The sequence below is a fragment of the Melanostigma gelatinosum genome (genome assembly GCF_949748355.1).
Source record: "Melanostigma gelatinosum genome assembly, chromosome: 6".
Taxonomy (NCBI): domain Eukaryota; kingdom Metazoa; phylum Chordata; class Actinopteri; order Perciformes; family Zoarcidae; genus Melanostigma; species Melanostigma gelatinosum.
The window spans coordinates 21,592,138-21,614,489 of NC_136639.1; the positions used below are offsets into that span (position 1 = coordinate 21,592,138).

The 22,352-nt window shown below is 44.1% G+C and overlaps 1 protein-coding gene across 2 annotated transcripts in view; it reads left to right on the forward strand.

The window, feature by feature from the left end:
- sema6a (sema domain, transmembrane domain (TM), and cytoplasmic domain, (semaphorin) 6A) overlaps positions 1-22,352 on the forward strand; it is a 102,452-nt gene that overhangs the window by 24,342 nt on the left and 55,758 nt on the right. For both annotated transcript variants that reach the window (XM_079270044.1, XM_079270045.1), the window contains exon 2: positions 21,974-22,157. In XM_079270044.1, the coding sequence (XP_079126170.1) occupies positions 22,058-22,157 (100 nt within the window). In that variant the 5' untranslated portion in view covers positions 21,974-22,057. The remainder of the gene's footprint in view (positions 1-21,973; positions 22,158-22,352) is intronic.

Genomic DNA, 22,352 nt, shown 5'->3' on the forward strand with positions numbered 1-22,352 from the left:
CACACACACACACACACAAACACACACACACACACACACACTTAGACTTTCGGAGACTCCGCGGCTGTGTGCTATGAATGGCTGTCTGTTAACTCTGTGTTGCCCTCATCATGATGGCCTCATTATGACGGAGCTGAATTTTGTGTGTTTGTGTGTGTGTGTGTTTGTATAGTTGGCGAGAGAGAAGAAGCAAGATAAAGAGAGAGAGAATGACATAAGGACTTCATGTGCATTCATGTGCAGCATGTCCATTCAGTGTGTGTGTGTGTGTGTGTGTGTGTGGCATCCTTGTGTGCTAGATTGCTGAAGTGTATCAACAGAATGTTTCTTCTCAGTGAACACTTAAGGTGCATGGATATCTTCATACTGCGAAGGAAGCGGACCCCTACAGTTTCCAGCAAAGAAGCGCTGAGAGGGCTAATGTAATAATTCACCAGGACTCCGTATTATGCACAAATACATGAAGTTCGCTCCATTTCCCATTGTTGGTGCCGAGGCCCAATTTGTCCTCGACGATCCACGCACAGAACTCATGCATTATGCAGATGCACAAGAGGACTGGTTCACCATGCGAGGGGAGCGTGAGAGGAGAAAGTACGACACAAATGCAGAAAGAAAAGGCAAGAGAAATGCGATGATTGGAGAGTTGCTTTTCTTTTTTTTAAACCTTTTTTCTTTTACTTCTCCCCTGGTTCATGCTGCTTCTTAGAGTTAATAAAAACACTCTGGCTGCGAGGGGGGGGGGGGGGTTATTTGCATTTCCACGCCATGCTTTTCCGTGCCAGTCTTTGTTTTTCCTTTAAGTAAACATGAGTGTATCCTGCGCGTAGCGCCCTCTCTTTCCTCCTCCCCCCCCCTCTAGTCCAGCACTTATCTCATTACTCCCTTGTGTGGATTATTTGTGGCGCCTCCTCACCTCACCCCTCTTCATCCCCCGGGACAATTTCACAACAGACCCCTCATAATTTACACCCCATTCTCTGCTCCCTCATGTCCTACTTTTTCAAGTCGTGTCCCCCCCCACCTCGCTCTTCTGCGTACCCTTTTTCCAGTCACCCATTTGTGCTGGCTCCCCGCGGACAGAGGCCCCCCTGTGGCTTCCATTCATCCAATGGTGCCATCGCGGGCAGCATAATAACGTTTAATCGGCAGTCCTCCCATGTTTCATCACGGCCCGGGCTCAGCTCGCAGGGCGATTCTGATTGTTGCAGCGAGCCCATGTCGGCCTCCTACATGATTAGAAGAAAGGAAAGAATGTACACATGAGGGAGGAAGAGTGAGTGGAGAGAGATAAAGACTGAGCAAAAGACATGTTTGCTCTGGGAATAGTGCGCTGTGGAGACAGAGAAAGAGGGACGAACAATTAGAAAGGAGAGAGAAACGGCATCTCACACAGAGTTTTGAGAGCGTCCGGGCCGGCTTGCACAGTGAGCCGGCAATAGACGTCACCTTTGCTTTTAAAATAGTTAATCTGCTCCTGGAGGGACAATGGCTGCTAAGTCTCTCTCAACCCTCCCCCTCCCTCCCTCCCTCCCTCTCTCGCTCTCTTCTAAGTCCCTCCCGTGAGCTAAACCCCTCTGAGGCACATTGCTTGGATTAGCTTGTGTTGTTGTTGCATCTCCTCGGCTCCACAGCACCAGCTCTAGCTGCAAATGCAGCGGTTGTATATAGTGGGCAAGCAGTGCATATAAGGGTAAAGATGATTATCTGTGAATCGAGGGTGTTGATAATCTCATGGTGCGTAAAGTGTTCGTACACGGACTCTTGCTGCATTTGTTACATTGATTTGTTACACTTGAGGGGATGGCAAAAACAAAAACAGTTGAAATCACAACATGTATTGTAATCTGTGGATCTGTGTAGAAGTCAGTCAGCAGGGCCCTCTTACAAATAGTATTCAGAGTCACAAATGAAAGTCTTTCGGTACTCACCCAGTGATGTTCTCTGGCTGCATTCAGGCTCTTTACCCTGAAATCTATCTGGAAAATAGGAAGTATACAGTAGTTCCAGAGCAGTACATTCAACTGCTTGTGCCGTCATTTGAGGCACCGTGATATCATTGGAGTTAATGAAATGAACTGCACTGACATATCCTGTGTTTTTGAAAGAGCTTATATCCTGTGCAGCCCTATAGATTATCCTGTCCATTTGGATTAATGTGATGCATTTTAATGATGCCGTCACACACTTCCAAAGTCCCATGTAAATACGCTGCACGGACATCAACACATCCTGTCCTCGAGTGGCGCTCATCCAACCCCCCAGCTCCTGGAAATTACATTTATATGCTTCGATACTAATTCATTTTATTTTTACAATTATGTTTTGTGCAGCAAAGTAATTGCTCCCTAGATTATGTTCCCTGTCAACCAAAGTGCTACCTTTACGTACTGCACACACGTGATAAGGAGGTGGTCAGGGTAAACAAATGGAAGTCGATGCTGGCGAACATTTTGCTGATACGCTCAGTAACGACATTGTGTTAATTGGCAGATATGTCAATCAACAACGTATGCATTTAAAGGTTACAGAATAAAAGTTGGAAGATGATTTATTTTAATTGGCCCAACATAAAACACTCTACTTCCGTGGTTGCCTTAGCCTTTGAAACCTGCGACCTTTGACCTCTCGCCTAGTCGGACTCACCTCCAGCGAGTCAGCTGCCTATCCTCATGGCACGCTCTGCTGCTATGGCACGATGGGATTAGCTGCCGCTGCCTGTTTGGTGTTGCCTTGTCCACCGACCGATCTCATCAGCCAGTCAGTCGACAAACACCAAGGAGGCTGACGGAGGTGGACTGAAGGGGCCATTTTACCTCACACAACAGGCAGTTTTGACAGCACTTCAGTTGTCAGCATCAGTCTCTTGACAGATGTAGAAATGGTGTCAAAGGGCAAAGACGATGTCTGTGTGCGTCTGGGAAACATGTCAGACGCAGGCAGGCAGGCAGTTTTTTTTTTTACGTCGCTTTCAACAAGCTAATTCCAAGACAGATGCCAGAAAGATAGCGAGCTCTAAAATACAGTAAAACAGACAGCAGTAACCTGTCAGTACGTGATTTTAATTCATCACATTAATATGCCAAGGGAGAATGAATCTCCACAACATCATTTCACAGATGGCTTATCTTTGCCAGTCTTCTGGAATGCTGCACTGAATTTGGTCCTTTAGAAATTGTCGAACTGAAGTGACTACCGATTAACAACACGGGTCGAGAAAGAAACAAAGACAGCTCCTGATGAGAGACGCAGTATATTAAATATGATTTACTCATGCTAATGAACAGTTGAAGTTCTTATCTTCTGAACTGGTGCAGGTGTATTTTGGGCTACTTGTATAATCAGGGTTAGAGCCGAATGACATGAAATACCGGGTGAGGGACTTGTGGTTATATTGTTACCATTGAGGACACCAAAGTCACGTCCTCAGTTTTGTGTCTGGAAATGTGGAGATTCTAATCAACTGAACTTTGTTTTCTAAACTCTCACACATGTAAAACATGGTGATATTGGCAGGTTTTAGTCTCATTCTGGGGGTTTTAGACTAAAGATCTTTTGATTTAGTTTTGACATAGTTATTGTATTGCAACCCAAACTCATGGGAAGGCATATGAATAGCACAATTCAAAAATTTGCGCACGTCCTCTCGGGCTTTTTTCTTGTGTGACTTATACGCCACGTCGTTACCGTGAAAGCATTTCAATAAGTTCAGGAAAAAGATCCCGGTTGGGCTTAAAATAACTATGTGAATAACCAACATATGTACACAAACAACGCAACATTAGCACCTGCTAAACAATAACAACAACAGCACTTTGGGATGCCGGTCTAGAACACTGGTCACTTGGTCGACAATCCTGTGCTTGTTTGACCCAATTAGCTAAACAGCCGCCTGTTGAGAGCTTATTACGGTACATTGCAGTGAGTACATGGCGTTGAAATGACATGCAAAAAGCAAGAGAGGCGGCGTCGTTGCACGCAAAATGACTTGCCGCGTCATTCAGAATTGGTGAGAGAGGACCGTGCTGCTTAAGATCAAGTACAAAAAACCTATTAGTTGTATTGCTCATCATCCCATTGCTGTATTATCCATCTTTTACCACAGAGGTTTAAGGTAAGGACAGTAATCCGCAGATCCCTCTTAAACAATGAGACTAGATGCTGTGGAGGATCCGTACTGCTGCTCTTTAGCTTCAAAATCAATTACACAAAGACAAAGTTTGCGTCTACAATAACTATACTCTTGAGTTTTGGTTTCAGGGAAAGGATGCAGCTTTTGAAGTCCTTAAAAAAAACTAAAAACAATGCAACTTTACGATTGCTTGGTTTGTTAAAGTCCCTTTCACATAAGTAGTCCTCTCAATTCTGCAGGAGTATTTTCGTTAAGCCAACCGGATCGGGGTTTTAAGCCTCAGCAAGGTAGCTCCTACGCATTGTTTTCTGTTTAAATTAAAAGCACAAACAGTTAAATGGTTTAAGTTGCCGGATGAGCAATTTGATCCTCTTATGTCTTTCGGGACCCTAACTCTTGTCAGAAGAGCACAGATTTCATTGTGCTGTCTTGCAGGCTTTCTCCGTAATTGCGTGCACGTTAAAGGTGCGCAGCGCTACAGACCCCGTCCTTGGATTAGAAGTGGTGCTGGTGGTGCTGGTGGTAGTGGTTTGGATGGGATCATGTCTGGATGGATGAAAGGAGGATCGGAGAGATGGATGGATGGAAGGGGAGGGGCGGCTTATCCCAGGGACTCATCACAAGAAGATAGAATGAGGGAAACAAGAAGAAAGAAGAAAAAGGAGGACATTGTCTATCCTTCTTTTCTCTCTCTCTCTCTCTCTCTCTCTCTGAGGCCAGTCTGACAGCAGCGGAGGCCTGCTTACTGTTGCTGCCTTTTAGCTGAGTGGATATGTGAACCCTGAGCAACCCTCCTCTCTTCCTCCCTCCTGCTCCTCCTCCTCCTCCTCGCGCCTTCATTTTTGCATTTTCAGTTCCATTAAATTGATTTACATTAGTCAGACAAACTCATTAATCACACCCTCCCCCCAACCCCCCTCCCCGGATATAATCTGCTTGTCAATCTGAGGGTGAGGAGAGGGGGAGGAAAGAAACGATTGAGGTGAGGAGATGAAGGGAGTTGTTTGACTGAACAGCCAAACCAAACGGTGATTACCCTCATCTTTGTAGATATTTTTGTCTGCGGTGAGGAGAGCCGGACTTGTGTTTATTTCAGGAGCCTGCTGGACAGGAGAGAGGTAGAGGCTCACGGAGAGATGAAGGCAGGAGAAATGGGAACAGCGAGAGAAACGGGAAACTAAGGGAGAGGGATGTGGAGTCGGGGGAGAGGCTCCAGTCGATGATGATGAATGACTTCGACGGAGACAATCGGGATGAAATGTGAATGCAAGTGTGCTAGAGGAGGCGGTCGCAGCCAGACTAAGTCCTCCTATGTGGAAATGAGATTGTTAGTTAGAGCCCACACACACACACACAAACACACACGCGCACACACACAAACACTGAGCGAAAGATGCACTTAAATGCGCACATGCTTGACCAGATATACAACAAATCCCTGAGGAAATGGAAGTCATATTTGCTGGCTGTTTGCTCATGTACTACGGTATATGTCGCCCCGCAGCGAAGGAGGCAACGTATGAAAAACAAAATTGCCACTGCTCCCCTGACATCTTTTTGTGTTGTAGACAAAGCAGGTGTGTGCACGTCTGGACGGTGTTTGCTTTCACACTGAGGCTGCATGCGTGGGCTATTTGATATTTTCAGGATGTGTCTATCACAAAACAATCGAAAAACTTTTGGGAGCTGACATCTTTTTGTGCACTCTTGTTTCCTTTCATTGTATCTCTTTCTAATGATGGTAGTTTTGCAGTAACCCGCGTGTCACAAATAATAGCTACATGTTTTCACCCGCCTGCTGCATTTTCTAAACCGATGAACACTGGAGACGGATGGATTTTCTCATTTCTCATTCTTCCTTTTTTAATGTTTTATGCCATTCTAGTGCAGAAAACTCTACAGATAGAAGTCTGTTGGTCCAGACTGAAATATCTCATTCTCAACAACTAGTGGATGGATTTTCCATTAAATTCTGTACAAAGAAAATTATTTTTTCAACAACTGTGTGATGGATTGTCATGAAACTTGGAAAAGAAGTTCCATAATACAAGCAAATCATCAGTCATCCATAACAGACCTTTCCCCAACTTCTCTTGAAATGTCCTCTTCAGATCTCCCTGTGAGCTGCGACAATTAAGAGGAGACGTTTTTTCAAACCGTTTTTTCAAACCTGATATACTGTAGTTTTATTGTCTGGCAGCCAGTCAGGCAGACGGAGCAGGAGACAGACAAAGAGAGAGAGACACAAAGGAGGCAGGCAGACAGGGAAACAGCTAGGTCTCCTTTTTCATGCTTTTGATTGAAAGGAAGCAGTAATCTTGGCATTAGCTTAACATCGCGGTGAGTGGGCTTGACAGGCTCCAGTTCCCCCCTCTGTGTTTCCACTGTGCAAAGCCTGGGAGCTGCAGGTAGGCACACGCCCACCCGTCTGACCGACTCACTGTAACACAACACCTGCAAGGGCCTCTCCTCTTCAGTCTCTTCACACTCCGTCCTTCATTATCGCTCAGACTGAGAACAATGGGGTCAGAGCTCAGGCTCTCGCCACCTTTCCGTCTGGCTCCCTTCGTTTTTATTTTTTTAATGTTCCCTTCCGCCGTGCCGATGCTGTCAGGAAGTCATAAATGCAGATCTTTAGATGTGGCCCGAGTGGGGTAACGGAAGCGATTAGAGGGTCACAAGGTTCAAGATGAAAGCCAGAGGAATTGAGTTCTTTAGCAGAAGCCTCGTGTGTGTGTGTTTGTGTGTGTGTGTGCGCTCGATTCTTATAAACTCTTCTCTGTTCTGCCAGAGTGGCTGAAATAAAAAAAAATCTATAAAAAAAATAAAAAATAGAAAACTAATCAGGATTTGTAAGCGTGAAACGGGAGGCTGTTAAAGCTTTTATCACTCGAGAGTAACAACACTTAGTAAGTTATGCTGTGAAAAAGAAAAAAAACTTGATAAGAACGAATATTTGTATCCTCCACCTTCCAGATTGCTGCAAGTTTGCAGCAATTATTAAGTATGCAGTATAAGTATGCAGGAATTATGCAGCGTTATGGTGAACTGTAGAGAGGTTTCTCCTCCGGTTAACTGCTCTTTTGCATTGTGGAAATGACACGAGCTCTGATGATTCATTTTGTTTAACTATTTTCAACTGATTATGATTTTGTTTACATGCATATTTCTTCGCGTTATAGAGTGAAATTCTTCACTGTGTGAGCCAACCTGGTTTTAAAACGATGACAGTGAGCATAACTAATGGCTAACAAGGATTATCCAATCACTGTAGAATTCACAAAACCTAATCAATCGAGGAAGTATAAGTCTGGAAGTTCTATCTTTTAATATTTCTGTCCACTCGGGGCATGAAGAAAGCAGTTTTCATTAATTGCAATGTGTTCCCAATTCGTCACATGATGCTTTGTCAGACCCTTTGGCGTCACTGGCTCGCACAGCAGAAAGGGCGTAGCAAACACCATATAGGAAGTGGACGTAGTCCCCGGGATGTCACCCATTGGTTGGCCCGGTCCGCCTCATACAGACCCTGAAGGGTACCCTGCTCGTCACTATCAGATGCAGAGGGGCGTGGCAAAGCATCGGTAGTAGACGCCCTTAGAATGAGAACAGGCTGGCATTAGAGACTCCAAATGGAGCCCTTTCATTTGTCGCAAGCTAACCTGGTTTGGCCTGGCCTGGTCCAGGCCCATGGGAAATCTACAGGCATGATGTATGGCCCTAGCCGCCGCATTAATGCAACATTTCCATTAGAAAAATTGCATGACACGGCTGATATAAGAAGTTAGCGATCACAAAGACGCTGTGACACAGCATGGGAAATTACTTATCGGAGAACCGTCATCGGCACTTTGCTGAAAATTGGTGATGGGAGACGGAGACGGAGACGGAGACAGAGACACAGGCTTTCCTGTGGAACGGCAGAGCCGAGCGGGTTAGACGCAGAGAAGGGTCTTGTAACTTGTAGAAGTCTTCAGGTGACACTTGAAATACATTTCAACACCGATGTCAATTATGTTCCACACATTCTAACACTTGTGAAATGCAAAGGATGTGATTTGGATGTAATTTCACTCTGTTCTCCGCCAGCACGTGATATTCTGGGAGTCTCTGAAGCGTAACCGCGCTTCTTAGAAACTCTACACCGTAATGACGTAGTTAATTGCTGTGCATATGAGAAACACGTGAGTCTCAAACAGCCTGGTCGGATTCTCCTCGTTTTCACATCTGTCCTGCGTGTCTTATATATCTGTCCTTCATTTTATTTTCTCTATCTGAAGGACCTCCCTTCAGGAAAAACGGCATCTTAGTCGTCGCACGCTGTTACATTTGCAATTAGCACTTATTTTTCCCCCGCTCACGCTTCCCAACCAGCCAAGCAGTTAGAGCGCTGTGGGCACTTGCATTACCGTTACATCACTTACAGTCGGCAGCAACAGGAGGAACATCGGGAGGATTGTGTTTCTCTTCCCTGTGCTGATCACACAACATATTTTACTTCATTCACTTTTATCCCGGGGCTGTCTCTTACACGGCTGCATAAATGAACCGGCGGTGCTGCAGAGCTGCTCCACCGTATTGATTTTGTGGTCTCATTATAAAGAATGTGCCTCTCTTGTGGCACTGCAAAGCTCATTATGTAAACCTGCCATTCGGTGTTTATCAACTCAAGGTTCAAGTCATGCAAATTACTTCTTTGACATTTGAAAAAGAAAAGAATTGCATCCTATTTCTAACTTTTTGTTGCAGTGTAGATAGTTAGATACCCTAAGTGCTGTCTGCACAGCAGCCGTAAAACATCTTGAGTTAAATGAGGTTAACTAATAATCCAGCCCAATGTACGTACAACCCTCAAGGGATTTTGTTTGCAGGCTCCTAGTTAAAATGTTAATGCATAATTAGCCTACGCTGCTCAGTAGGATTTGTAGTCGACGTGTTGAGCGTCTTGCATATAGATGTCATTTGATTATTTATGGCTGTTGCTTGCACTTGGCACGATTGTACAGCAGACATTGCTTTAATTTCAACAGACGGATAGCTCTTGGGAATTTATTTTGCAACCTTTAAATGTATTTGTGGCCTTTTAGTTGTTGGAATGCTGTTAAGCATTCCAGCTATTGTTATCCTGTTTCTTTATTGTTGGAATGCTGTTAAGCATTCCAGCTATTGTTATCCTGTTTCTTTGTTGTTGGAATGCTGTTAAGCATTCCAGCTATTGTTATCCTGTTTCTTTATTGTTGGAATGCTGTTAAGCATTCCAGCTATTGTTATCCTGTTTCTTTATTGTTGGAATGCTGTTAAGCATTCCAACTATTGTTATCCTGTTTCTTTATTCCACTATTTCTTCCGTCCCCCCCATTTTTCGTTGCAACTCTTCTTCTTCTTCATTTTTTAAGCTACAGAAACCGTTCAACTGTCAAAATGTTCAGCTCCTTCAGCTCATCTCTGCTATGACTTTATCTATTTCTAACCTTTAAACTTTTTGAATTATTAAGCTTTTTGCAACTTATTTTTGAATGGGTTTCTATGGAGAAGATTTTCAAATCCTCTTAAGCTTCTTCAACTTTCAAATCCTTCAACTTCCTCATACTTTCAGCTACAGACACCATTTCAACTTTAAAATGTTGCCGCCTAATTCAGCTTTCCGATATCTTGTAAACTTTTTGAACAGCAGCAATTTAACTTTTATGATTTTTCAGCCCTTTTCTGACTTTATAATGGGTGTGTATTGCGCAGTTTAGAGTGCGTGATGTCACCGCTAGAGTGAAGAGCAGCTTGAGATTCTTGTGAAAAAAACATTTGTGTTTTGCCACTGTGTCCACCATCTTCACTCTTCATGCATAATTTCTTCTAATGCATGAATATTGTCCTTGTCGTAGAAAAATTACTGTGGAATCCCACAGATTTCCACATTTGACACGGAAGCCGTTAATTGAGAGGAAAACCAACTTTATGCTCCATAGAGACCAATATAAAATTTTCCTTCAAAAACATCTTCCACAGTACACGGTACCCCATTTCTATATCTTTCCCCCCTCTTCCACCCCCCCCACACCCCATTTCAAAATAAAAGCCCCAGAGAGTGAATTCTAACTGAACTGCTTGTGATGAAGCCTGTCATTTAATAACCTCTGTTTATGTGTCAAACATGATGATTATGTCTCCTCTCCCCCTCCCTCCCCCACCCAGTCCCACCCTTTCAAAGTAAAAGTCCCATGGATTAACTGTATTTAAACATTGAGCTCAAAATTTGGCTTTTTTGTTGAAATAATGAATGCTCTTACTAATACTGCGACAACTACTACTACTGCTAATATTTCTAGTATTACTACTACTACTACTACTACTACTACTTCAACTTTTGCTGTTGCTACTATTACTACTACTGCTACTGCTATTACTGCTACCATAAATATTATTACTACCACTGCTGCTATTACTACCACTACCACTACTATTATTACTTATACCACAACTGCTAATACTGCTATTCCTGCTACTACCAGTACTAATAACCAGTACTAATACTACTACAGCTATTAGTACGACTGCTACGAGTACTACTACTACTGCTACTTCAAAAACTGACTTTACTATTACTACTACTACTACTTATTATACTACTACTACTGTTATATTAAATACTACGACCACTACTACAGCTATTACTACGACAACTGATACGACTACTTCTACTACTTCTTCTAATTACTAATACTTCGACTACAACTTCTACTACTACTGCTACTACAAATATCACTATTGCTACAGCTAGTACTGATTCAAATGCTACTAATACTTATACTGCTAATAATACTTCTACTACAACTTCTACTACTACTACAACAAATATCACTACCGCTGGAATTCTTTTAAGCTACAGAAACCATTCGAATATCAAAATGTTCAGCACTTTCAGGAGAGGGGTGATATGACTTCATATTTGTAATCTTTCATCTTTTTGAATTATTAAGCTTTTTGCAATTTTTAAAAAATTGGATATCTATTTTCAGCAATGTTTTTGAGATTCATTTCAGCTTTCAGCATTCCAACGCATTTTCAGCAGGAAATGCATTTTCTAGTTTGCTTCATAATCTAACGCAGGGTAGGAGAATGATTTCATCTCGTCTGTTTGACTTCACTGGATGAGGGCTTGCCTGTAGCTAGTTCCTGTTGCCATGAGAAGTGTCTTATGGCCAAGTGACAGACGTGCTAGTGTGGCTGCAGTGACACAACTGGTCTAATTGCACTGATTGGCTTGGCTCTAATCAGGTTTATAGACTGAGACGTTGGTTTCCTGAGGGATTGCATGCTTATATCACTTCTGTTGTGTGCCTTTGAAATCCTCTTTTCTTTCCGAAATCTCTGCCTTCTACTTACCCCTGATTTCTGCATCTCTCCTGCCGCAGTGGGATTTACTGGCAACCTTTAAAAAGTATTTCCCGTGTTGATGGCTGTGCTTCTCATATTGTACCTCATCTTGTGACATAACCGTAATGGTAACGACAATCACCGCTCCACTGTGGACCGGCAACGTCTGTCTGCAATAGGCCACACTGTGTGAGACATTTTCTTTTGGTACATTTTGTTTTTGCACATTAGCGGGGCGTCTCAATAATCCGCCTGCCCGAGCATTCTCATCTCATTCATTAGTTCAGAGCTGGATGTGAGCCGCATCGCTCCTACAATATGGTCGGTGGAGATAACAACATTCAGAGACATTCACTCGGTACGTTGGCAACACAACAGCTACTGTGGCACAATGCGTCGTCAGTCAGCGGCCGTGGCCTCGCGCCGCGGCGGGATTGAATGTCCCGGTTTTATCGGAGATGATTCATAATGCTATTGGATATGATGCACGACCATTAAACAAGATACTCTGTTATCAGTATCACAACATCAAGAGCCAACACGGAACGTAATTGTGTTTTGCTTGTTCCGACCTCCGTTATGAATAAATAGATTTCCTGTCATAGAGGGAAATGGGGAGAAACGGAGTCTATGTGGTTTTATTCCATTTCTGAAGATGTATGTGAAGTTTAGGTGCAGGGAGGGCAGGGCCAGCGGAGAGCAGGAAGAGAAAGAGAAAACGTAACACACAGAGAAGTGAATAAGGGACAGAGACAGAGAACGAGAGACAGAGAGTATGACTAAGAAAGCATGTGCTCGTGGTGTGCTCTGCTCTCCTCTGACCCTTGGACAGCACATTACCTTGATGGAGATTAGCATCATGCTCGGTCAGATCCGATAGGCCCGTCGCTGTGGAACGGAAGGCCAGCCAGCCAGTTATCAGCACAACACACAGACTCAATCACTTAACATAATGGAACCTGCATCAAATGAGCTGGGAGCTCAACAACAACAACAGAAAAATGCCATTAACAGAGCTGAAATGATTTTTCTTTGATGGTGATTCCTGTGGCAAATGAAATCATGCGACAGTTGCCGACTTTATGACCGAAACAGATGTGATATCATGTGTTATTTATAAGGTAACGTGGCATTTTAATGGCTTTTTACTTCTTTTTTTGGTCACAAGGACGCATAACTGCTGTCTCCAGCATGCCGTCTGCAGTGTTATACCGCTGATGGTGCAGTAACGGAAATGCTCGCAAAGCTCGCTGAGCAGCAGCAGCAGCAGCAGAGAGGATGGCATTAGGCACACAATGAGGCACAGATAGAGATTGTATCACACCTTGTAAAACTCTGAAGCACACCTATTATGAGGAGGCAGGAGGCTGCGAGATGTGAAAACTGCACCAGATGGACACGACGACAGAAAACCATCACACCTCTTATTTCGGTCCCTGCAGGCCACCCGCTTATATCCTCTGTCTGCTTTTTTCCAGTTTTGCTGCGAGGAGAAGAAAAGAACACAACAAATAACAGCTGCATCACTGAGTGCTGAAGCACATGCCAAACAAACTGTATGTATATATATAGAAATGGTCTTGACATTGGAAAGTAAATTCTTTGAGGCATTTAGACTCCTTTGCCAGATGTCTTCACATTTTTGTGAGTCGTACCGCAGCACAAGGTTAAACCCAGGCACTATTTTATCATCAAGGTCTCTCTGCCTCTGTCCAAGAACCAGAGGTCACATCGGTTACAGATACTGATGCATATGATTTGCATGCCTTCGTACATACATGCTGTGTTGATTATAGCTTTATGGCTGCTGAGACAAAGTCCTGCGAGGATAAAAATAAATAAATAAATATATATAAATCCATTTCTTTTCTCCAAATCTCCTTGAGCCTGTTATATCCACAGTAGAAAACATTTAGTGAGACGCCGTTTAATATTGACTTTGAGACTTTTCTCATTTACAGTCCGGGTCTGCGGAGGAAAAGGGTTTGTATCCATCAGTAACTCTTGTGCCAGACAGCTATTGTTTTATTGATTGCGCATCCTCTTTTATTTGTGTGAAAATGACCCCAGGAACACAGTGTCCCTCAGCTGCTTCTCTCACACTCCTCTAAATACCCAATCTAATTTCTGCTAGGACTCAAAGTACTTGTGCATGAATTGCTGCGAGTCTGTCAAGCTTTCTCTTCTTCACAGTTTTTTCCCCCCCTCTAGAAATTACATAAAAAATCATTTTAGGGCTCATGCATTTTGGATTTGGAAATACTTAACCAGAGACCCACGGAAATGGATTTCTCTGTTATGCTTCTCCCAGCTGATGGCTTAGCCGATGTTTACTGAGGACGAGAGCCTGAGGAGGATGTGCTTAACCCCTTGAAGTCTGGTCTGCCACTGCGTTTACTTACTCCTGTGACGGACACACGTTTCTAAACCATATTGTGTTATGTTTTCAACCCCGGGCAGCCTAATTTAAAGCGTTACTTGACTCGCCAACCTCGCGGGCTGGGAGTCCCAGGTCTGTATCGTGACTAAGCACAGCGTGGCGTGGCGCAGCGTCGCCTGAAGGGGCCCCGCAGTCGGCCTCCGTAAAGTGAGTTTCCAAGTAGAATGTGCATTACGCCGTGTGACAGTTTCAACACCCCATCGCTGCTCCACGGGGCGCTGAGCTTCAGTCATTCCACCATCTCTCTCTCTCACTGTGTGGAGTTAATGTGGCATTTAGCTCAGTGACATTCTGCCATTTTCTTTCTTTTTTTACTGCTGTGTCTTCTCTCCGGCACCTCGGGAGAAACACTGAGTCTCAGTTTGCATCCTGCAGCTCCCACTGCTCTTTTGACTGGGGTCAAACTCAACACCAGGCGTATGGCCTTTGCACAGAATGACCAGCTCCTCTATGGATTGACAACAGTGTGGCCTTATGTTACGAGGTACATGAAGTGAAAAGGGATAAACAGGGCGATGTCAAACAATAAGAGAGGCAGGCGGAGGACTGTATCATCAGACCAAAGAGATAATTGGATCAAAGGGAGAGACGGCAAAGGCCATGTGCTACCAAGCATGTCCTTATCAGCAGCAATTTTCCTTGCTTTGCCCACACAGCTCTGTATCAGCTGGGTCCAGATTGATTAAGTTGCCCTGCTTGTATCATCGGGAGCGATGATTGACAGGCCTGGGAGAGGTTCTGATATTCAAATGCGTGACCTCATTCTTTTTTTTGGTGGTGGTGGTGGGGGGGGGGGGTCTCTTAAGCACCAGCTGTGTGTGTGTGTGGGATGTGAGTTGAATGTGTGTCACAGAGTGGGAGCTTCTTTTGATTCGCAGATGCTTTTTTTCCCAAAGTAAAAGAGCACTTTTTCTTCTTTGCTAGATCTGTTTACATGAAGTCTTTAATCAAGTAGTGAGGGGAATGCAGAGCTCAAACGGCCATGTGGGCCTGGTAGAGTAAACAGGCTACAGCCATGCTAGTTTGGCTATGTGAGGTTGGCACTGCAGTGCTTTGAGCTAAATGCTAACGTCAGCGTGCCAACAGGCTCACAATGGCAACGCTAACATGCCGATGTTTGACGTAAATGGTTAAGGGATTATGAATTATCATGGCAAGCCATTCAGCGGTTGTCGAAACATTTCACCAAAAAAAACAGAAACGTCAACCTCGTTTTGGTGCTATTGAGAAGAGTCAGGAGTCCTCGGGACCATACATCTCACAAAGTTCTATGGCGATTCATCAAAAACCTGTTGAGATGTTTCAGTCTTGATTAGGTGGATTCAACGACTGAATGACCAAACAACATCATATTCAAGAATATGGTGTTGTTACAAATGCATTCAATCTCCCTTTGTTATTTATTTGAATACGTTGAGTACTCCTTGGTCGTGCCTGAAGCCAGAACCACTACGTGACATCTTTTTTGACGAGTGCTGAACCTTTTCGCTGTTAGAGGTTTTCCAGAGTCATTTGGAGACAGGAGGAACAAGTTCCAGCTCCGAACAAGTTCTTGACCTACTTTTTAAAAACAATGTAGCGAGTCGTAGGTAGTTATCTCCTCTCATCTTTCTCCTCGGATGATTTTTGCTGCTGGCGGGGGTGTGATGTCAGTTTACTTTGGATCATTCTCAGACAGAGAACACCTCTCCTCCTCTTCCTGTCTCCGCTTGGCTATCTTTTCCTTTTCTTTTTTCCCCTCTCCACTTCTCCCATCCTTCCTGTCCTTTCTTTTCCTTTCCTTTCCTCTTCTTGTATACTTTCATTTAACTTTGTCCTTATCTCTAAATCTATGGTAATTTGCTACAAAGAGTGTCCTCCACACATCCCGAGAAAGGATATCCGTTGCTTTGCGATAGATAATTGTTTTTAATGATTAAGAAGTACAGAGGCATGTCCAGGCCTAATGGCTTTTAGATCACAGAGGCAGAGTTATAAAGATAGCAGCTTATCTCCAGTCACTGAATCTCTTTGTTTGGTTGCAGTTCTTCCAAGTTGGCGCTTTGCCTCTGTTCTCTCGCCGCTCTTCTGTCCCTCGATCCCTCTCGTCTGTTTGAGTCGTCTTTGGCCCGCTTCCAGAATCAATCCGTCAACTTTCTTGCATTTGGGCCTCTGTTTCAACGAGGGCCTACAGCGACAGGGTGCCTTATTCATGTCCACTTCATTGTCTTTTAATAATCAAACCATGATGGATTGCGCCCATACAGATATGCATTTGAAAGCAACATCTAAGGGACTACAAATGGGGGAGAAAAAAGGAAAAAACACCAGCATGCTTCTTTTTTTTCACATAACAGCTTAAGGACTACTTGTTGGAGCGAGCATCTGTGTGTGTGTGTGTGTGTGTGTGTGTATATTGGATGCTGGTTTGGCTCTTGTTTAAAAAAAAGACAGACAGGTTCCTCCCTCTCTATTCCCTCCTCTTAGCATGGCCTCCTTGGTTCAGGCAGAGAGCTCCTCCTGTCTTTTCTCTCTGATTTATCAGGCCAGGGTTGACAAGTGTAAACACCTGCCAGAGTATCTTCCCCATTAGGGAGCCCTAGGTGGTTGGATGTGTTCCAATTGTTGTCCCATATGGTGGATCGATGCAACATATTTTTTTTCTTCTACTTTTACACCTCGTCCTAAACACTGTTTTCTTCCAGCCTGCACGTGAACAGGTGTTACTGTGGATGATTTCCTGAATCTCTTGGTTTAGCAATTTGGCATTCATGTAGCGGAGTTGTAAACGTGTATGCTTTTAGCGTGGTCTGGTGCCGCGGATGTTGTGTTCACACCCGCCCGTAACGCTGTGCGATTTGTTTCGCACAGCAGAAACTTCTGAAGTGGCTGAAAATCCCACCTGTAAAATCACTTTGCCGTTTATTCAATTCCAGCAATCATGAAAAGCAACACACAGGCCAACCACGCCTCTCTGTCAGATATGCTTTTTACTACTCATCTCAGGCTCATCCCTGGTTCATTTTGTTTGTCCAGGTTTTGAGCTTTTTTACATCCACCCATTCACAATGCAGATGACTTGAATTACTCGCAGGGTTACAAAAATTACAAAAACAACATTTGAATCGTCCACAGAACATGTTGTGTGGTTGTGTTGACGGTGGTGTCTGTGGCTCATCGTGAGTAACAAAGACAAATATGTTCCCTCATAGTTTGGTCAAAGCCAACACTTTTATTCCTGCACACAATTCATGAACGGATGCAAAAACACAAATACTCTTTCTGGCGCTCGGACACATTTTCCTAAAATTCCAACAGAAGATACAAATAGCACCGCCTCCCCCACATGTGGTGACTGGCCACAGTTACAGACACGTAACAGCGTGTTTGCCAGGAAGCTACCCCTTCACTTTGGCATTCCTGTCATCCGTAAAGCCTTCAGCACCAATCTGTGGACATTAACCAGACTGACAAATATAAACACAAGCAGGCTGCGCTCGCATCAAAGCTGTCAGACAGCATTTGTAAGAAGCTGCTACTACCTTCATATTGAACACTTCCTCCAGACATGATCAAAAACCCGAGTGCGTGAAGACAAATCTCTTTTACTCTCAGTAATGACAATGACTCTAAAAAAGTTGAGAGAAAGTTGTTGAGACACAACACAGCGTCAATGTCTGAAGACAGACCATTCAACCAATGTGTGTCCTTACCCAACAGGTCAACTGTTCCGTACAGCTGCGCTATGTAAAGCCACTTATATAGATAGCAGCTATTCAGAATATGTGACAAGGACTCAAGTACACTGATTGACATGAAGCCAGCAGTGAGGAACACACAAATAAATACAAACACAAAAGAAGTCCTCCAAGTTTTTTGTAACCACCCAATGCTGAAGTGCCTTAAACTTAATTCTCTCTAATGGCCATCAGGGAGCGACTCCTCTGGTTACAAAACATAAGTCTGGTTGTATAGAAGTCTATGAGAAGATGACTCTCCTTCTCTCTTGATTTATTCCCTCAGTAAAGATTGTAAACATGAGTTTATGGTCTCAATCTCTGGTTTCAAGTCTGCTTCAATACAGCATGATGTTCATTTAGTCAATCATGGTCACATTTAGAGTCAAATAGACCATAAAGCAGGGTATGCTTTAGGGCGGGGCTACCTTGTGATTGACAGGTCACCACCACAGCGTCGTCCAGTCAGGAAATTGTCCGTGTTTTTGTCTAATACCACTTTAAACCTTTCACAGAGTGTTTTTTCAGTTCATTAAAGTTAATTGGAACATTTTTGGTCAAAAATAAATGATTCAATGTTTGGTTGTATCAAGCTCCACCCTCTCCCATCACCTCTGGTTGCAAGAAACCAAGATGGCGACAGACAAAAACCAAGATTCTTATATACAGTCTATGATCAGATTTGACACCAATGGACATCATTTAACAAAACCGTTAAATTAGCGCTTAAAAGCATAAAACCGTTATCTGATCTTACACCACTATGCAGCTTTGGTTAGGTTTATGTACAAAATACAACTTGGTTGGCGTTCAGGAAAGAACAGCTGTCTCTCGTGACTTTGTGGCTCTGCAACAGCGTTACAATACTTCCTCCTTTCCCTCCTGACAGACGAGGCCGCCGGAGGGCTTTTGTCACTTGAGCGTAAACATATGATGTTTTGGAGGCGTTTGCTTAAACAACTGACACAGTGGCCTTTTCTCCCGAGGACGGCTCCTAAACACATTCAGAAGCATCGGCCTATCATCAACAGGTCTGCTCTGATGTAACTAAATGGCAGTCTCTCACTTCATTGAGCACTCTGATGGCTTGCACTACGGGGGGCCTTCAGGAAATGAATGGCTGGGGCCTTCTTAAGATTAACCAGCTGCATGCGAGTGTGCATGTTGGGAAAGTCTGTCCTAACCAAGCTTGATTACGTGTGTCTGAAACCCTGTTTTTCTGTTTGCTGGCGCACTTAACAAGACAAACTAAACGTCAGTAACGTTTCCTTCCTTTTCCTCACCTGAAGGCTACCGTGGCTGACCTTAACAAAAGTGTGTTAGTGTGTGTGTGTTTAAGCTCCCGGTAGCCACAGCTGACATGTTGATGCCGCAGCAGTAATGACATCATTAGGCCTGATAATGTGTTTATTGTCCAAACTAATGCCGTTTGGGGCGATTGCCCCCGTGGGTCTGCTCCGTCTATGAAGAGAAAGTGGCTTTTATGTGTTTTTGTCATGTTTTCCGGTCTTAGCTGTGTGAATTTTGCTTCTTGCAAGGATACAAGATGACTGAGGTGTGTGTGTGTAGTTACTCATAAGATGGCGTGGTTATGTAGAGGGAACCTGGGGGGTCCTTGCGTTTTTATTACCTGCTGGTAGCCTCCTGCCAGCATCCAGCTTGATTAACTCACCCCTTTCTACTTCACATACACAAACACACACACACGCACACGCACACGCACACACACACGCATAACCAGCTACTTTATCACTGAGAGTGTTTGGGAGGTTTAAGGGAATAGCAGCTATGGTTCTCAAAATGTTATCTATTAAAAGCCTGAGGAGGAGGCACAAGGCTCCGTGTTACTCGTTATGTCTTCTCTTTGGTTTGCTTTTTCAAGGAGAGCTTTTACAAGAGAGGAAATCCACACACTTCCACCTGCGCAAGTGTGTGTGTGTTTTTGTTTTTATAGCAAAGTTTGAGCACATGTCTGAGCTTTGATTCCCGCATGCTGATGTTCTCCGTTTGTGTGCGCGTTTCAACATACGGTCTACGGTGCTGTATAAAAAGGAGCATTTTAGATCAGGATTCAACACACACAGTCACACACGAGGGAGCAATTTGCTCTTCCACAAAAAAAGAGTGTAATTCGGTAAGGACTGCTTCTCGCTCCCTCCTGTTACCCATGTGTGGCAGCTGGAATAGCGAAAGGGCCCACTGGAAGGCTTCAGACTTTCACTTAAGTAATTTTGCGCTCAATTTGCTTTGTGTATCGCAGGAGGCAGTGTGAGATGGTTCGGCTAACAGTTTTTAGCATTCTATTACGCCCCATCGATAAAGATGGAGGAGCACAATCAATCCCTTGAGGTTCATTTCAATGATGCAGCCAGCATGCATTCTGACATAAGCAAGTCATATCTGGAAAATATAATTACAGAATGATTAGACTCCACCAGCACAGATCACATGTTGTTGCCTTGCTGCAACCTCCATCCGTCATTCACTGTGGTCGCTCCCTCGGGGCTAAACCTCTCTGCCTCGTGCCACTTCCTGCTCATCAATCAGTCAATTACTGAAGGGACTTCCGGGGTCAAGATTGAGGAGAAGAACACATTTCAGTCCCTCAGCAGAGGTTTTTAGTACAGATGTACAGAAGGAAGAAAAATACATTTTGCAGTCGGAACACACAGCGCACGGGTTGCTCGGTCAGCCTTCGCCGTGTGATAAAGGTTGAGGGTGAGGGAAAATCCATTTGAGTATTTTTTTTTATTTTTCTCTCGTAAAATATAGAGTGCAATGCAAGACATAAAACAGTGTGAGGATAGGAGGCCAAGGAGCGAGGAAGGAGGGAGGAGAGCGGAGCGGCTTGTGAGATCAAGGTTGTTTCCAGGCTTTAGTATTGGTATTCTCCTCAGTGTTAAAGTGATTCTCCCAGTGAATAGTGTTTTCATTCCTCTCCTGAATGAGATTCACAGGAGCATGGAGAGAGAGGGAGACATGACAAAGAAAAGAGAAAGTAATTCCCCCTCTCTCTCTCTCTCTCCCTCCTTCTTCCCCCCCCCACCTGTGCGTTCCCCCCTCCGTCAGACAATAGCGAATGAAAATACAGCGTGGGATAAACAACTTTTATCAGACTGAAGCAAATGAAATCGAATATTTTATTCAATTCTTCATCCTCGAAGCATCCCTCACTCTATCTACCCGGCAACATCTCACCCCTGCAGCTTCAACTGGGGGAGAAAAATGCAAGAAAAAAAAAGAAGTGCTTTATGCAAATGAAATGCTTTATTCTTGATTAGATTACAGACGCAATAATTGTCTCGGATGATTTATGGGTGTAATTTGTTGCCTCAAACCGCAGTAGGAAAAGCTGCGTTGCCATGGTTTGTGAAATGGAGACATTAGATCAACACAATGTAGGGCACCTGCAATAAAATCCACCTCAGTTGGCTCATATACATTGCATTAGGAAATTAGCTTGTTGAGCACATTGCGTTTTAAAGGTAAATAATCAATCAGATCTAGGTGTTCTTTTTTTTCTTTCCCAGGCAGCATCGCGCTTATTGAGTGAGAATAGAGAGTCAACAGTTGGTGTTAAAGGTGCAGACCAAGCGCAATGAGAAATGAGATCGAGAGGAAAGAAAAGAAAGTACGAGCCCGCTGGTGAATCTTAAACCAAAGCTGTGGCCATACTGATGCATCGATTTCACCCGCGATACTCATCTGCTTTTAGGAGTTGGGATGTGGGATTGCTACCCCTTCTAGGAGACTGACAAGTGGGGAAATTATAGGCACTTGCCTCGCCACCCCGCTCCGTCTCCAGGTACCGCTGATACTTTACAGGAGGGTTCATCTCAACAAGAGCTCTCCCACTTCACTAAGACCCTGTCACACACAGTGAGAGAGAGGCACAGAGATCCCCTCTGCCTGACATCGATCTATGAAGCATATTACCTCCCTAATCCAATTATTTCGGTTTCGCTTGCAACTCGCCTCACTTGAGTCATCTAAAATGCATGTATAAATATATCTCTGACAGATTGCAACGGGCCGTGCAAAACGCACAGACAGCGAATTCAGGTGGACTTGAATTTGTGTGGCTAAATCCTGTCTTTTTTCTGGCCCCCCACCCCCCGCTTCTGCGTTTCTTTGTTTCACACAAAGAATGCAGGAACCGCGGAGGGAAAGTAATTGAGGAGGCAGTCAGGTGAAAACAGATTTGTTTGACAAACTTTGTTTTTTTTTCTTTTTCTGCCTGCCTTCCCCCCATCCCTTTCCCTTCATCCCTCTCCATCTCCTCCTTGTCCACTGCTTCTGTCTCTTTTTGTGCAGGCTGAGGTAGATCTGTAGCAGAGGACCAGCAGCACCAGCAGCAGCACCAGCAGCGGCGGCAGCAGCAGCAGCGTTGGTGCGACCATGAGGTCAGAGGCCTTGTTACTCTACTTCACGCTACTGCACATAGCCGGGGCGGGCTTCCCTGAGGACAGCCAGCCTATCAGCATCTCACACGGCAACTGTAAGTTTATCTTTCTCTCTTCACTTTTCTGTCTTTCTTTTCTCGTGCACTGTCCCTCCTCTCATTGCAAAGTCCTCCCTCGCTCTCTCCCAGCACTCTTTTCCCTCTCCCCCTTTGTCTTCCACTTGCAAATCCCCCTCCTCGGTATCTCTCTCACTTGCTCTATCCTTTCGCTCCTCCACGTCCCTCTCAACC